At 46.9% G+C, this 17,788-nt stretch overlaps 1 protein-coding gene across 1 annotated transcript in view; it reads left to right on the top strand.

The window, feature by feature from the left end:
* Positions 1-17,788, top strand: part of ARFGAP3 (ARF GTPase activating protein 3) — a 48,185-nt gene that overhangs the window by 5,637 nt on the left and 24,760 nt on the right. The window contains exons 2-8 of the mRNA XM_080659495.1: positions 623-741; positions 5,717-5,789; positions 8,133-8,264; positions 9,453-9,536; positions 12,114-12,198; positions 15,995-16,054; positions 17,414-17,460. Coding sequence (XP_080515621.1) covers positions 623-741; positions 5,717-5,789; positions 8,133-8,264; positions 9,453-9,536; positions 12,114-12,198; positions 15,995-16,054; positions 17,414-17,460 — 600 coding nt within the window. The remainder of the gene's footprint in view (positions 1-622; positions 742-5,716; positions 5,790-8,132; positions 8,265-9,452; positions 9,537-12,113; positions 12,199-15,994; positions 16,055-17,413; positions 17,461-17,788) is intronic.

Below are 17,788 nucleotides of genomic sequence, written 5' to 3'. Positions count from 1 at the left end.
AGTGTGCTCAACACCTGCCACCTGGTAGAGGCCACTGTCCCGGGGCAGTCAGGCCTGAGCGTCCTCGGCAGGCACCTCCCTGCTAGTGTTCCTTTACGTGCTTGGTAGGACCTGTGACTGCCTCAAGGACAAGTGATGTTTGCGATGCTATACACACCTGAGTTCTCTTCACTACCAGCACTGCAGAGCATCATAATAGATTCAGAATAATATATACTATACAATTCATGTGTTGTAGTCATATAATTCTATTAACATATAATTAAAATAATAGAATAATTAAAGAAATTGAAATTTGAGGTTTTTATATATTTATTAACTTCGGGTAGTGAGAGAGCGAGAGATGGACTTGTTGTTCCACGTGGCTGTGCGTCCATTGGCTGATTCTTGTGTGTGCCCCTGGAGGTTGGCCCCGCAACCTTGGCATAGTGGGTTCTAACCACCGTAGCTACCTGGCCAGGGTGAAATTCCAGGTTTTAAAAATCCAGGTGAGATAGTTTCTGTTACCCAGTTCAAACTGTAAAAGTTAAGCAGCCTCCAAGCTAAATCGTATAGTGTGCTGTGGGAGGGCTCACTGGCCAGTATAAAGGAATTACAGTCGACTTCTCCCATTTTCTTTCAGGTGTGTTTTGATTGTGGTGCCAAAAACCCCAGCTGGGCGAGCATAACCTATGGGGTGTTTCTTTGCATCGACTGCTCAGGGTCACACCGGTCACTTGGAGTTCACTTGAGTTTTATTCGGTAAGTGAGTCCGTCCCCGCTGGGGGTGGGAGGGGTGCAGTGTCACATGGACCCCTTCCCTTTGTCCTTGATGTTTCCTTTGACATCCAGTAAAACGAGAGGCTGGTTATGAGTTACGGAGATTTAAGTGATAGTGTACTAAGTAAACTGGGCAAGTGAGCTAGTTTCTGTTACATGGAGCTCTGTGTCGAGACGGCCGTGGCGTGGCTGTCGGGATGAAGGGCTTGAGACAGTATTTCCTTTCCCTTATGATCTTCTGATAACAGCAGTTAGAAACCGTTCTCCCCGGAGCCCGGCTTTCACCGCTCAGGGTGGGAGCCCGGCTTTCACCGCCTCGGGGTGGGGGCCCAGCTTTCACCGCCTCGGGGTGGGGGCCTGGCTTTCACCGCCCGGGGTGGGGGCCCGGCTTTGACCCCCTCGGGGTGGGGGCCCGACTTTGACCCCCTCGGGGTGGGGGCCCGGCTTTCACCGCCTCGGGGTGGGGGCCCGGCTTTGACCGCCTCGGGGTGGGGGCCCGGCTTTGACCCCCTCTGGATGGGGGCCCGGCTTTCACCGCTCGGGATGGGGGCCCGGCTTTCACCGCCTCGGGATGGGGGCCCGGCTTTCACCGCTCGGGGTGGGGGCCCGGCTTTCACTGCCTCGGGGTGGCGCTCAGACTTGCCTGCTGGGCTGTGCACACCTCATCTCGGTCGTCACCTCCATCCACAGGGCCATTTCCTGCACGGGCTTTTGCCACTGACGGCCCTTCTAGACTCTTCTTGAGATCTCCAATTTCTCTTGGTCCCTGTGCAGGAAACTTTCTGCACCCTGTCCTTGCTTGCTGGGATTCAACCTGGTAACTAATTGGCTTGCCCACTAGACGGCTAGTCTGTGGGCTCCGGACGCGCCCACTTTGTGTGCGCCAGGTACACGCACAGCTGTCCGTTGAGTGAGTGAGGGGTCCAAATGGCCTCGGGTAGAGGGACCCGCTGAGGCACCCCCTGTAGAAGGGGACTCGGGTGCTGTGGGTCCACCCTGCACCCCGTCAGGTGGAGAGCTGATGTCAGGTTCCAGCAGTCGTACAGCTCTGGCCCCAGGGCGCTAACACCGCAGAGCCTGAGTGATGGTTTTGTTGAGTTTTCTGGCGGTTTCAAATGCTTATACTACGAACATCTTTCTTCTCTTTTCATCTGAACTTTTGGGCCGCATTGGCTCCTTCTGACAAGTTCCTGTCTTCCAGTCACACGGCGTGGACGGAGCCTGGGTGGGGCCTTTGTGTGCAAGAGAGAACGGCGCCCCCTCTGGACACACACAGCCCCACAGTCCAGTGGGAGGTGGCAAGTGCCCTGGTGTGAGGTAGAAGAAACAGAATATAAGAAATAAGAAAAATAGCCCTCGCTGGTTTGGCTCAGTGAATAGAACGTCGGCCTGCAGACTGAAGGGTCCCAGGTTCGATCCCGGTCAAGGGCACATGCCCGGGTTGTGGGCTTGATCCCCAGTAGGGATGTGCAGGAGGCAGCCAATCAGTGATTCTCTCTCATCATTGATGTTTCTGTCTCTCCCTCTCCCTTCCTCTCTGAAATCAATAAACACATATATTTTTTAAAAAGAAATAACAAGATTCCAGTGGGGCTCAGGGCTTGGAAGTCGAGGAGGCCTGTGCGTCAGCAGCCCTCGGCCTTGGCCAGTCACTGTCTGCAGCCACGGGGCATCTCTGATTACTGCCGCCTCCCGCCACGTCACCTGCGTCCCTGCCACGTCTTTTCCCAGGGAAGCAACCAGAGAGGCAGGCAGGCTATTTGGACTTGTGACAAGCGATTTTATCTTACGTTGACTTAAGGACTATTGATACAACGCAATTACTATAAAGAGCATTTGTTCCTAAAGGATAAAGTCTTATAATTCAGAACAAGATTTTTATATGATAGCACAAAAATAGTAATAATAGCAACATAATTTTCTTTTTAAAAACTTTCCTGATGTACTTTCCCGACTTCTCTTTTCAGAAAGCGATTTGCAAAAGCCTGATGTGCTCAATATGTATAGCCATATAACGCCATAGGTCATTATCTTGAAAAGGGCGTTCTTTTGTGTGTTCTTATTGGTTTTGGAGTACCTATCAGTTTCTTGTCTTCTTTTTTCTTAGCTGGTGTCAGAATATTTTGAATTCACATCCTGTCCTTGTCTCTTTAAATATTGAGGGATTTAGTTGCGAGGACAAGTTTGTTTGTTTGTTTTTATGATGGATTTGTTGTTCATGTCTTTTTTAAAATTTGTCTTTATTATTGAAAGTATTACAGATATTCCCCTTTTTCCCCATTGACCCCCTCCACCCAGCACCCGCCCCTCTCAGGCCTTCACCACATTGTTGTCTGTGTCCATGGGCTCTGCATATATGCATATAAATTCCCCGAGTCCTCTCTCCCCACCAACCCCCACGATTTTATCTTTAATGTGCTCCCCTCTCACCCCAGACCAGTTGTTAGCAGTGAACCTGGGACCTGCTCTGCCCAGAGCCCAGGAAGGCTGGACTCGGGGCAGTACGTAGCTGTTTGTCATCTCTCTCTGCTGTGTTCTTTTCCTCTGCTTCGCTGCCAAGCCCTGCCCTTCTAATCTGCCCTCCCTTTTCCTCCCCACTGAAGCGCACCGGCAGTTTGAACCATTCCCGGAAATGAGGTGGTTTTCTGGCGCCCTCGGTTGAGGGAGGACCGACTGGAGCCTGGTGATGCTGGACAGCGGTGTCTCTTTGGGCTCCTGCAGGTTGAATCACTAGCCTTCCAACAGCCGGATAAATATAACTGTTTACAGATAAATATAACTGCATGCATCACAGTGCTCATAAATGATTCAAAACAACCGCTAAAACTCCTGTGCAGAGGGCATAGTCTAGGATTTGGGCAAAGTCAAGGATGACAAGGGTACTCAGTGGCGTTTTGTTTTTAAAGAGGTGGAAGGCCGTTCTTTGAACATTTGTATACTGATTAAAAAATTACAGACACTGGGGTATTGGGGAAAACGTCGTATCTTAACGCATAAAGATTGAGGAGGTTGAGGAAACCTGTTTTCTCCTTCACAATGGTTGATTAGCAGGAGCTGTCTGGTTAAAGTGCCACTGGTTCTTCAACTTTCCTGCCTTGCGCGGCTCACTTTTTTCTCCTCACTCAGGTCCTCTTACCTTTCACCGTGTCTTCATCTAAATTAAAGACAGGAAGTAACCTGTAGTGAGTCACCTCGTGGGACGGGCACCGCTGAGCAGATCAAGTTTCTCCTTACGGTTGACTTATTCATTGTCATCACCACCTTTTGTTTCAAATTCCAGTGTGTGAGAGAGAATCTCTGTCAGCTTGATTAAAGAACAATGTTTTTTTATCTTTATTTCTAAGAAATATCTAAAAAATGTTTGGCTTTGTTTTTTAAAAGATACTTTAGGACTAAAAGTTTTAGGTAGGTTAGTAAGTCTGAGGACTTGCAGCTTCAGTTTTAGGACATGGTTTAAGTCAGGCACCTATTTTATGCCTGCCCTCTGGAGCTTGTGTTTATACCACAGTGTGACAGGGTCGCCATGACGATGGTGATAGTGATGGTGAGAACTTTAGCCATATGGTGTTTACCATGAGCCCAGAACTTTTCACATACTGGCTTCCTTACTTTCTGCAGGAGTGAAATAGATAACCTATGGTTGTTACAAACGAGGAAAGTGAGGCGCAGAGGTTAAGCAACTTCCCCAAGGTCACGCAGCTAGTCATGGCAGAGCTGAGGTTCACCCCTCTCAGCCTGTCTCCAGAGACTGCTGTTAACAGCCACCCAACGACAGGTGGGGCGGGGATGGCACCTCACGCAGTCTGGGCAGGTCAGCACGGGGTGGTGACTAAGCAAGATCTCTCAGAAAAAGAATTTCAGAACAATGTGTGTCATTTCATCACCTTCCTTGGTAATTAAATTCAAAAGGAGATTTACTTTTGTCTTTGGGAAATACGTTTCTTATGAAGTATGGTTTACTATTTATTTTTATATCATCGTGAAGTAGATATATGTAGATGTAATAATGACATGTATTAGCGTCATTATTAACCTTAAGGTAGCTATTGGCTTCAAAATAATGTCTTAACATTCACAAAGGTTAAGAGCCCTTTTGGTGAAGGATAGTCCACCTGCACCTGTTCTCGCACGTCCACAGTCCTTTCCAGTGGGTGCAGGATGCGCTGCTGTGGGAGATGGGAGAGCCTTGCTCTTGCTCATATCTGTTGATTCCTATAAAGACTTCCGGCATTGTAGTGCTGTCCTGTCCTGCTTTACGCTGGTCGCTTGGTGGGAAATACTCATTGCCTTTTCCTTGCTCCGAGGTGATCTTAGGGTTCAGGTCGGCAGGGCACAGGTGTGGCGGGGTGGGAGGCACCTGCAGCTTTCGCTTCAGGAGCATTCCATCCTGAGGGTTCTTCCTTGCCTCTTGGTGGCGATGGCGGGTAGGTCCTTTCCATTTGATGGTGAAATGATGAGCATCCTCCAGGGGCCCTACTAGGTGTCAAACTGGACCCTGAAAAACGCCAAACAGGACATGTGTGCTGAGTACAGACACATCACCACCTTTTAGATCAGGACCCACCAAGGATGTGAGGCACAGAGGCCGAGTGTTCCAGCAGCTCACAGGCTTGGTCATGCTCTGTCCCCTAGAGGGCGTGGCTGGCTGGAGCTTGTGCAGCGCAGGTGCTGCTGGCCTGGCGTGGCCTGGCGTGCGTGGCCTGTCTGTGGTCGGGCGTGGAGGGGAGCAGGTGGTTGGGGCCGTCAGCGCCTTGGCTTCCAGGAAGGATGAGAGGGGCCAGGAGCTGCTGGACCAATGGTCCTGCACTTTGGAGTCACAGCCTCCTAGAAGGTCACTGTTAACACACACTCAGAATTCTTCAGGATCCTGATGGCAAGGAAATCTTGTTCTCAAAAGTTTAGTGGCTTGATTTGGGGGAGAAAAGTATTAACATTTAAGAATGTTCTTTCCACTTAGATCTACAGAGCTGGACTCTAACTGGTCTTGGTTTCAGTTGCGCTGCATGCAAGTTGGAGGAAATGCTAACGCGGTAAGTTCATCTCAGATGGTTTTCCTTCTGTGTAAACATGCTCTGCTGTCTGGGGGCCCTACTGGGTAACGGAAAGTCACGAGGGGCTTTGGAGTTGGACGACCCGGTTGACTTGTTTATCCAGAAGCACCTAATACATGCAAAGCTTTGGGCTAGGTGCTGGGATGGTGAACAAGACACACGAGAGCCCCTCTTAGAGGCACAGACACAGAGTCAATAAAGAAGCAAATAAACAAGAACCTAGCAGGCAGCGAGAGTTCTTTGGAAGAAAATTAAAGCAGGAAGAGGTGGTAGAGAGGGATTGGGAGGCTTCTTTATGACAATACAGGTTTTTAATATGTGTGGTGACTCGTGCTTAGAATGGAATGAATGATTACGGCTGCTTACATCTGAATTTTGTTTAATTTATGAAATCCACAAAGTTTTAATAAAACCTATTCTCCAAATTTTTAAATACGGTATATAAATATCATATATTCATTTATAAACTTAGTAATTTCTATGCAAAAATAATAACCAATTAAGTGGTCATTTAATTTAAACCAGCAGATTTTTTTAACCCTACTTTCAAACCTAACAAGGATCCTCAAAACATTTTCTATTTCATTTACAAATTCAATATATCTGATTTCTCAAACTCTAAACTGGCAGCCTGCTCTAGCCGGTTTGGCTCAGTGGATAAAGCTTCGGCCTGGGGACTGAAGGGTCCCATGTTCGATTCTAGTCAAGGGCATGTGCCCGGGTTGCAGGCTCAATCCCCAGTGGGGGGCGTGCAGGAGGCAGCCAATCAGTGATTCTCTCTCATCAATGATGTTTCTATCTCTCTCTCCCTTCCTTTCTGAAATCAGTAAAAATATATTAAAATAAACAAGTAAATAAAATAAACTGGCAGCCTTATAAGTCTAGCCAGCAAAATCACCCAAAGCACTGGTACCTTATTTATTATGCCAAATGGTATAGGTTTAGTAAGTAGAATTCCCATGGACATGCCATTACAAATTCAAAGTATAAAAAAATCAAATCTGTATACATTTCAAATAAAAGTTGTATCGTATCAATTTGGTATTTAAAAATAAAATTATAAATCTAAAATAGTAGTTTTTAAAATACCAGATTCCCTGGATTAGTGTTTCTCAACCTTTTTTCATTATTGTTCCTTAAGTAGAATAATTAAATTTAAATTAGATTATTTTAAATTTAAATTGGATTTAGTATTTCCCTGGTGAGAGAAATTAAATACTAAGGAATATGCTTTTGTCGCGTAGGGGTGAGCATTGGAGGGCCACAAACCATTGTAAAAACTTTGCTTTTCACTTTCCAAGAAACAATTTTGCCCTGTTAAGAATGCATGCCTTATATTTCAAGCATCCTATTAGAAACCCGTGCCCATTATCATGATGTTCGCACACCTGTTCCAAAACTTAATACTGAGAGTTTGATTTTATCTGTCCTTATTTCTAAGCCCTCCCAAGGAGGCAGAGTCCCCCGCCACCTCCCGAGAGCCGCTTTCTCATCTCCAGCCAGCGGAGGTGGCCAAGGTGGGGGAAGGGGGTGGGGAAGGTCAGGCCGTTCCACTCCAGCAGTGGAGTTGGAACCATCCTGCTCAAGTTTGAATGCCGGCTCTGCCTCTCACTTACCAGTGTGACATTGGGTTCAGTTTCCACCTGCAAAGCGTAGCTAGTAACAGTGACCTCCCATAGTGTTGCTACGAGGATGTAATGGGATGGGACCCACGTAACCCAGAACGGGATTCGGTACATGTGGGTGCCTAATACCATTATTAGTCAAATTGGGTTAATAAAAGCATTGCTCATACAGGTTTTTGGAATACCTGCGTTAGTTAGATATGAATTCTTTAATTCATGTCTACACACGGACCCTTATAAGGTGATTGGAAACAGTTTCTGCTGTTTAATTTCATCACCTTGCTTGTGCTATTTTGTTAATGAGTAAACAGTGCTGAACAAGGTGAAGGTTAGCGGTGCTCCTAACCAATTTTGTGAAATTTCCGATTTAGTGGAATCCGAACTGAAATGGATTTCTCATGAATTAAAAGTAGTCCTGAGTGGAAAGCGTCCCCCCAAGTAAGGTTCAAAGTGACGGAGGTGTTTAATGAAGAAATGAAGGGCCAGTTATTTCATTTTGTAATTCATCTCCTGTCCAGTTTTACCAAAATAGTAATGTTACATCCGTGGAAGGTATTCCCTTTTTATAAGATAAGACTATTTTAAAATTTTTCGTGGTTTACGTAGTTTTGGTTTTCACTAGTATTTTCAAAAATCCTTCATCATAAGAAGTACCGTTTCGGCAGGATTGCTAGTAACCCGCTGCTTTCCTCTGCAGTCATCCTTCTTCGACCAGCATGGGTGCGCCACCAGTGACACCAAGGCCAAGTACAACAGCCGCGCGGCCCAGCTCTACAGGGACAAGATCAAGTCGCTGGCTTCGCAGGCTGCGCGGAAGCACGGCACAGACGTAAGTGTGGCATGACGTAAGCATGGTGCTGCTGTAAGTGCGGCATGACGTAAGCACGGCACTGATGTAAGCATGGTGCCGCTGTAAGTGCGGCATGACGTAAGTGTGGCACTGACGCAAGCATGTGCCGCTGTAAGTGCGGCATGACGTAAGCACGGCACTGACGTAAGCGTGGCACTGACATAATCCTAGTGCTGCTGTAAGTGCGGCATGACGTAAGCACGGCACTGATGCAAGCATGTGCCACTGTAAGTGTGACATAACGTAAGCACGACACTGACTTAAGCACCGCACTGACGTAAGCACCGCACTGACGTAAGCGCAACAAGCTGTTGCAGAAGGAAAGGTGCCTTTTACCCCAGACAGGGAAGCCTGCCCGCGGGTTCTCGTAGGAGGAGCGGGTCCCGTGGCTTCTCTGTTCTGCGAACCCCGCGTTAGTGCTGCGGGTGCCGCCCAGGCCAGTCCGCCCCGGGCCAATACGGAGCCTCACTTCCGTGTGTTTCTGTTTGGAGGCGCCTTCGTTACCACGTGCTGTCGGCGAACACTGGTCCGGGCCAGCGGCACTGTACCCCGGGCCCGGATGAAACTGTTTCCTCCAGCGGCACGTCTCAGCCTCGTGTGCTTGGGGGCACGGGCAGCACTTCACCCTGCGCAGGGCCATCTTAAACCACAACGTCACCAACCAAAAGCACAAAATGTGGACACGTGGTGCTAAGTAAACCGCGGAAGGACCCTTGTTTACCGCGTGAGCTGGGGAAGGGCAGCGTGTGGCCGTTCCCCGCAGCTGGGAACCCACCCCGCGGGCCACTCGGGGCCCTTGGCTGCTTCGCGCACGTCCCCGAAGGACAGGAGCGCGAGAGCGGGTGTGGGGCTGACAAGCGGATCGTGGCGAGTGTGTGGATTTGCAAAGGAGCCCTCAGGAGGCTTGACTGTCCTTTGGGACCTGCCCTGAGGTCTGAGGTCCTGATCTTCCTTTTCAGACGTGGCTGTGCCATCCTCAGGGTCTGGAAACAAGTTACTGGCCTGACCCATGACTGAAATGCGCTCAGGGCCCGCGTAGGCCTGTTGTGACTTTTAATAATGGAAATACCAATCTCGGGCACACAGGTCTCTAGAAAGGGAGTGAAGAGTATTAAGTAGAACCCTCACAGCCAGGGGAATGCTAAAGAGCACCTCCTGTTGTTCCAGCTGTGGCTTGATGGCTGTGTGACGCCGCCTTTGTCCCCTGCACCGAAGGAGGACGACTTCTTTGCCTCTCATGCTTTTCCTGAGGTAAGTATTGTGCTTACATGATTGTGCGTGTGCTTACTCTGACATTTGGAAAGGGTGTGTATTTAGAATGTTCCAGCTAGGGTACAGGCCAAGCTGCTGTGACAGACAGCCCTGAAATACAGTCGCTTAACCAGAGAGAAATCAGTTTCTCATCCGCAGTTCAGAGGAGCTGTCCAGGGCGACAGAGGGGTTTACTTGGTTTTTCTCACGTGTGGCTCTCACCGCAGGGTCACCGCAGGGTCCACATGGCTGCCCCAGGTCGTGGCCTTTCCCAGCAGTGGGAAGAGGACAGACACCCAGGAGACAGGTGCCCCGTCCTCTACAGGACAGCCTGGAGGTGGTGCCAGGCGCTCTGCCCGTCCTGTTGGCTGGCTTAGTCACATGTCTTTTACCAGCTGCCAGTGAAGCTGAGCGTGATGACCAGTCGTCCGCCACCGTTCCGTTCAGAGCTCCGGGACTGACAAAGAATGAAGACAGTTGGTTTTTTTAATATATTTTTTTATTGATTTCAGAGAGGAAGGGAGAGCGGGAGAGAGAGAGAAACATCAATGACGAGAATCACTGATCGGCTGCCTCCTGCACACCCCCTACAGGGGATAGAGCCGGAAACCTGGGCATGTGCCCTGACCAGAATGGAACCTGGGACCTTTCAGTCTGCAGGCCGACGCTCTATCCACTGAGCCAAACCAGCCAGGGCTCAATACATTCTTTAATTTTCAAATAGAAAATGTGCAGAGTTTTATAAATTGCTAAACCTTGATTTTTTGCTATTATAATTTGCATATACATATTATCATTGATGCAATCAATAGTTACCAGAAGTAACTATCAAACAAAAGAACAGAAAACAATTAAAAAAAGGATGTGTTCTATTGTGAGCTTTGCTATTATTTAATTTAGAACTAGATACAGAATATCCATAATTAGTAGCTGAGAAATGTTTGGAACAGAAATGATGGGCTAAAAAGGAGAGAAATGACTAGTTTGGTGTGGGTTAGGGTTGGAGACGTTAGTATGAACTCATGTTTATTTTACTGTCTCTACGTACACACACGCACATACACGATGGAGAACTAATTGTAGATGTGTGTACTAGTGGGTTAGTATTGCCTGGCTCTGTCCACGGAGGGGGCCTGAGGAAGTGGCACTTCGGTACAGCAAGCACCCAGCACCCCGGTCCTGGTTTCTAAATACCGTTCTCCACTGCAAGGAGCCAGGGCTGCCTTTGGAGAAGTGGCAGGTTGGAGGACGGGGCTGCTGGGGCAATGAGCCTGGAGCGCCCTGTAGAGAGAGAGGAAGGAAGTGCTGGGGCGGGCGCGGGAACTGGAGGGGCAGGGTCTGAAGGACTCGGGAACCACCTGAAAGAGCTCCCGTGGTCAAAGCTGGAACAATTTGAACAAAATAAATAATGAACGTATTGAATTACAGTCCAAAGAATAAAATCGATATCCAGGTCCTGTTCTCCTCTTTTTTGATAATTATACTGATATAAATGGATGATTGAATACATGGGGACAAGGGACAGTCTTCCTTATAGAAAAATTCCAAGTCATGTATAATAGATACTGCCCCCTCAGGAGGTAGAGCTCTATCCTCCTCCCCTTGAATGTGGGCCAGACTCCGTGACCAGCTTCCCAAGACTAGACGATGGGAAGGGAAACACAGAAGTTTACCGAGGAAAGACTGGCAGGCACCGCCTGACAAGCGCTCAGGGTTGGCATCGCCAGGTCAGTCATGTTGACATGAGGTGGTGAGAAGGCACCGCACCTCCACGGTTTTCTTCCCCCAACTCTAATCTAATCATGAGAAAACATCAGAGAAACCCAAATCGAGACACATCCTACACAATACCTGGTCAGCACCCTTCAAAGGCTCAAAGTCATGAAAACAAGGACAGACTGAGAAACTCTGACAGAGCAGGGAGACCAAGGAGAAGAAACGCATGCAGCGTGGGGTCCTGGGCCGATCCTGGGACAGAAAAGGAGCACTGGAGGAAAAACTGGTGGAATCCAAGTCAAATCTGGAGTTTAGGAATGTGCCATGTAACTTAATTTTGACAGATGCACCATGGGTATTTTCACATTAAAGGAAGCTGGGTGAAAAGTAAAGAACTCTACTGTCTTAGCAACTTCTCTGTAAACCTGAAATTATTGCATAGTTTAGATTTTATTTTTATTTTATTTTTATTAATTTTTTTTTTTTTTTAGATTTTATTTTTAAAAAGGAGGAAAGCCCGGCTCGTGTGGTTCAGTGGTTGAGCATTTCCCAGTCAGGGCACATGCTCAGGGGCTCATTCCCCAGTAGGGGGCGTGCAGGAGGCAGCCAATCAATGATTCTCTCTCATCACTGATGTTTCTCTCTCTTTCTCTCCCTCTGCCCTCCTCTCTGAAATCAATAAAAATATTTTTTAAAAGGAAAAATACGGAATTTGAGCATTGAAACAGAGACTTAATATTATACATGTTTAAATATTACCCTTCCTTCCCACTAATCCAGGTACGAAGAGGTGACTATTTAGATGATTTGGTTTTCCCCTGCTTTGATTTGTTTTTTATGACTTTTCTCGCTTTGCTTCAGGTGAGTGGCACAGGATGGGCCTCCGCATACCCAGAACCGTCTTTAACACCCAGGAACGTGGAAGTCCCCCCAGCAAATAACGAAGGTTATTTTAAAATTTTATTTATTGATTTTTAGAGAGAGAAAAACATCCATCTGTTGTTCCACTTATTTATGTATTCATTGGCTGATTCTTTTTTTTAAATATGATTTTTATTTATTTCAGAGAGAGGAAGAGAGAGAGAGAAGCATCAATGTGGGACAAATGTCTAACATTTTGGAAAAAAATAATAAAGTAGAATTCCTTCTTTACTCTTTATACCAATCTAAATTCAAATGGACCGAAGATTTAAAAATAAACATGAAAATATGAGGCCTGGCTGGCATGGCTCAGTGGTTGACCTATGAGCCAGGAGGTCATGGTTCGATTTCCAGTCAGGGCACATGCCTGGGTTGCGGGCTCGATCCCCAGTGTGGGGAGTGCAGGAGACAGCTAATCAATGCTTCTCTATCATCACTGATGGTTGTACCTCTCTCTCCCTTTCCCTTCCTCTGTGAAATCAGTAAAAATATATATATATTTAAAAAATGAAAATATAAGGGCGCTAGAGAAACAGGGGTGAGGCTTTCCTGCCACCCTGGAGTGAGAAGCCCTTCTGGGCACATCCAAGCCTCGTGAAAGGAAGCGATTAGTGAGTCTGACTGCTGGAGAGGTAACACTGGGGTCTGAAGAAGTGCTTCAAAACATGATAAAAATTTGCAATTCACATAGAGACCAGAAGCTTGGTTCCTTAACATGCAAAGACCTCTGACAGGACTGGTTTTGTATGATTTGCAACCTGTGATTATTTGTGTGTGTGTGTGTGTGCACATGACCCTGAATGCCTGCATAGAAGACATTGACACGTCCCCGAGTGGCATTTAGCTTTTTGCTTTCTTCGCCTTCCACTGCGCTGCCGTCGCGCTGGCCTGCGCGCCTTTCCTGCGTTTGCGTTCTCTTTGGGACTCTGACCCTGGTCGTCCTGCGGCCACCTCCTTATTGGAGCCTCAGCTCCACGTCCTCTCCTCAGAGAAGCACCCTCCCCCCTCAGCCCCCCAGCACTCCAGCCGCAGCCACAGCTGCGTATACTGTCTTCCTCATGCGCAGCACGCCTCGGTTCTGGGAACCAACGTGTCCCTTAGCTCCCATGTCCGTTGTGTGTTCCTTCCACTGGCTGTGAACTCCAGGGAGAAATTCTTTTTTATATATATATATATATTTTATTGATTTTTTACAGAGAGGAAAGGAGAGGGACAGAGAGTTAGAAACATCGATGAGAGAGAAACATCGATCAGCTGCCTCCTGCACACCTCCTACTGGGGATGTGCCCGCAACCCAGGTACATGCCCTTGACTGGAATCGAACCTGGGACCTTTCAGTCCGCTCTATCCACTGAGCCAAACCGATCAGGGCGAGAAATTCTTTTTGAAGAGAAGAAACCTACCTGAGCCAGTGCCTGGTTTGTCATTGGCCATAAGAGAGAGGAGAAAAACTAATTCCGACACTCGCCTGACTAACATAGAGAAAAGGCGGGGTTTGTACCTTCTGAAATTCAGTGATCATGTGAACATCGCTGCCGTTACAACTTACCAGCACAAAGGCCTTTGAGGTTGAAGGGTGCCTCCGGGAGATCCCCGTAGCCTCTCAAGTCCTGGGTCTCAGTTCCTTTCACTGACTGGAAACTAAGGTAACTAAATGCAGAACAAGATTTTATCCTCGTAAATATGTTTCACTACATTGTTCGCTGAAGCGCTTCTCCTAGAAGGTTCTCTTGTTTAGAATCCCCCTCCTTTTGCATCCGCAGCAGCACTGTCCTGCCTCTTCTCCGTCCAGAATTTTCTTCAGCAGCTGGTAGGGAGGGAGTCTCAAGGCCTCACCCGGAACTGCATTTGTCGGCGCCGGTGACCAGGTGCGGTCTTGAGTAAATTTAAGGACTGCACAATAAAAAGGCGAGAACAGCTCTAGCCAGTTTGGCTCAGTGGATAGAGCGTCGGCCTGCGGACTGAAGGGTCCCAGGTTCGATTCCGGTCAAGGGCATGTACCTTGGTTGCAGGCACATCCCCAGTAGGGAGTGTGCAGGAGGCAGCTGATCGATGTTTCTCTCTCATCGATGTTTCTAACTCTATCCCTCTCCCTTCCTCTGTAAAATATCAATAAAATGTATTTAAAAAAAAAAAAAAAAAAAAAAAAGGTGAGAACAAAAGAATTTTAACCACTAGAACAGTGGGCCTGGAATACTCTGCTGCTGCGATCTTACTCCCTGCTGTTCTCCACCGCCCACAGCAGTCCGGCCGTCCTGGGTGATCCATGCACGCGCCATCAGCTCTTTTTCTACAAAATAGCATTGTTCTTACTCATCCTGCTTTGCCTATTTAAAGGCCTTAACTAGAGTTTACCTGTTAAATATTTATAAAGATAAAACGGTTGCGTTTCCTCTGTTGGGCCTGCCACTTTTTAAATAACAACTTTATTGACGTATAATTCACATACCATAAAATTCAGCCTTTGAAGTAGGCAATTCAGTGGTGTTAGTATATTCACAAGGTTGTGCCACCATCACCACTCATTCCAGAACATTTCCATCACCTCCAGAAGAAACCCGTACCCCCTGATAGCCCTCCCCCTTCTCTCCCACCCTCCCTCGGCCCCTGGCAACCACCAGTCTGCTTTCTGTCTCTAAGGATTTGACTATTCTGGGCATTTCCTAGAAGTAGGCTCAGGCAATACGTTGTCCTTTGTGACTGGATTCTTGTGCTTAGCACAATATTTTAAAGGAGCATCGTGTTGTAGTATTTCTGTGTGCCAATATTTCCGTTTTTATGGCCAAGTAACATTCCATTGCACGGATATACTGCATGTTGTTTACTCGTTTGTAAAGTAATAAAATTAAAGTAACAGAAAGTTTTTAAGTAAAGACTTAATAAGAGTTCCTAACCAGGATCATTTTTTAGGTCATTTAGAAAACGGCAGATTTCTTGGCAACTGAAAATTTAGGTTTCTATCATGGATATGATTGGTGTTAGAATTTCCAAATATTAACATATGTTGGGTATATAGTCCACATATGTACTAGGTATCTCGAACAGCTTAGAACACCAGCTCATAAGGTAGAATTCTGAATGACATTAATTAGGACGACCACTACCATCTTATTCTATAAAGCAACTTGACAGAAGACACACTTCTATTTTAATGTACTTTTTAAATCAAAATTATTTTTTCTTTTTTTAATCCTCACCCAGGGATATTTTTTGCAATGCTTTTCAGAGAGAGTAGAAGGGAGGAAAAGCCGAAACCGGTTTGGCTCAGTGGATAGAACGTCGGCCTGCGGACTGAAGGGTCCCAGGTTCGATTCCGGTCAGGGGCATGTACCTTGGTTGCGGGCACGTCCCCAGTGGGGGGTGTGCAGGAGGCAGCTGATTGATGTTTCTAACTGTCTATCCCTCTCCCTTCCTCTCTGTAAAAAATCAATAAAATATATTAAAAAAAAAAAAAAAAGAAAGGAGGAAAAAAGGAAGAGGAAGAGAGAGAGACATCGATGTGAGAGAGACACATCAACTGGCTGCCTCCTGCACTCGCCCTGACTGGGGGTGGGGAGCAAACCCACAACTGAGGGTCGTGCCCTGGACCGGGAATCAAACCCGAGACCCTTTGGTTCGTAGGCCAGCGCTCCAACCACTGAGAAACACCAGCCAGGGCTTAGTAAAAATTCTTATAATGGAATATGGAGCTAAAAAGAAAGCAGATCATTGACGAAATTGGGTAAGATATGTAGTACTCAACAAGTTAAATATATTACATATTCAAAAGCAAGTTTGGTGAGTCTATTTTCTGATTTAACATCAATATTTTTAACTTGCAGGTGGACCGGAGCAAGGACCAAGTGTGGAAGGTCTTAACGTACCAACCAAGGCAGCTCTAGGTAATGTTCTGATTTAGAGAATGAGATTCATTAAGAAAGAAATGGCTCCTGTCTTTGCCTTCTGCCTAGAAGGTATAGAGTCTATGGCACCAGGACTATTAATCCATAGTTTCTTAACAAGATTTTCTTAAGCCAATATGCTGCTCTGTTAGCCGGCTCCAGGCTGACCCGCAGCCGCAGCTGTGGGCCTGGCCTCGGTGGCTGCTGGGGCTCTTGACTGGCGAGTGTGCTGGGCTGGTTGATGTTCTGGCATCAGCAGAGGTCAGAGCGGCCGCACCGCTCCTTTCACTCAGGGGCTCTCAGCATCTTCTCCTCTTTCTGAGTTTACAGTAGGTGAACTTAACCTTGTAGTTCATTATCAGGCAGGTAGAATCTGAGTTGGTGCAGATCACACTGCATTAATAGGAAAGCAACTGCTTTAGCGAAAAGTAACTAAACGATTAGAAACGTTCCAGATCTTGTCTTGGTGTATTAATAGGCTTGAAGGAGGTTGGGAGCACAAACCTGAAAGAAGAGGTGGGAAGAGAGTGTGTGTGGATCTCCTTCCCACTTGCAGGGGGCGATGCTCTTCTCTCATGAGGCTGAACGTTTTAATTTGCCGTTGTTTGTGGTTTTCTGCTGTCGCTCCCCGTTAAAGCAGGTTCTCAGCTTTGCAAGGAAAAATTAAAGTGGTATCCTTACTGGGTCTCTGGCACATGGTTCTAAAACAGAACATGTGGCCCATGGTTAAGGTTTTCCCAAAAGACAATTCTTAGAAACTCTTCTAAACAAGCATTATACGTTGTTGTGCATTTAGAAAGTGCTGCTGCTAAAATAACAGGGAGCTTTGCAGTTCTTATTGAGTAACATGGCGAACTCTGTACGTAAGTGCAGGTGGGAAGGCATAGCCGACCTGCTTGAGCTGTGTACACGATGCTGGCTAGCTTCATGTTGTAAATGGATTTTGAAAGTTTCTGAAGAGCCGAGCTAATGGGAGAGCGTGCTCTGGTACACCTGAGGCGTGCTCCTGAGAAAGTGCTGGGCGGGCCAGCTCTCCGTTTTGCTTCCGTGGTGCCCACGTGGACATACGGAGGCCTCCCCTTCGATGCACTCATAACAGGGTGGGCAAAAGTAGGTTTACCGTTGTGAGTACGCGAATGATTAAGTATTAGTCATTAATTATTGTATTTTCTTTACGAACAGCTGTAAACCTTTGCCCCACCCTGTACTTGTCTTCTGGGTGACAAACTAATGTGGGAAATGTTATCGTCTTCTATATAATAATATACAATACCGTAGAGTTTTTTTAAAGAACACAATTAAAGTAGAAAAAGTGTGTGTTTCTGTTGGTCTGACTTCCTACTTTGTATTTTTTGACAGAGGTTTCCTCCATCATAAAGAAGAAACCAAGTCAAGCTAAACGAGGCGTGAGTATGACGTGAAATATCTGATAGTTCAGTTCTAAAATAGCCTCTGCCCTCGAGAAAGCCCCCTGCCACTGTGTTTTACTTGCTTTGAGCCATGTTATGTATAACAGGTGCGCCTGGGTAGAACTCCGTGTTTTGCTCAGTGAGGTGACTGTTGTGCCGGGTGAAGGTTTTCTGGAATGGGTGTTTAACGTTTCTTCTGTCAATGATGAAATTCTTAAAAAACACACCAGCACGGGCTCCCTGGGAGTGTCTGTCCTGGTTGATTTTGTAGCATTTCGTGGGTGTGGGGGTGTCACCTGCTGAGCTTGCAGACACCGCGCTAACT

The sequence above is a fragment of the Plecotus auritus genome (genome assembly GCF_963455305.1).
Source record: "Plecotus auritus genome assembly, chromosome: 3".
Lineage (NCBI taxonomy): Eukaryota > Metazoa > Chordata > Mammalia > Chiroptera > Vespertilionidae > Plecotus > Plecotus auritus.
This window is presented reverse-complemented; position numbering and strand designations above follow the sequence as displayed.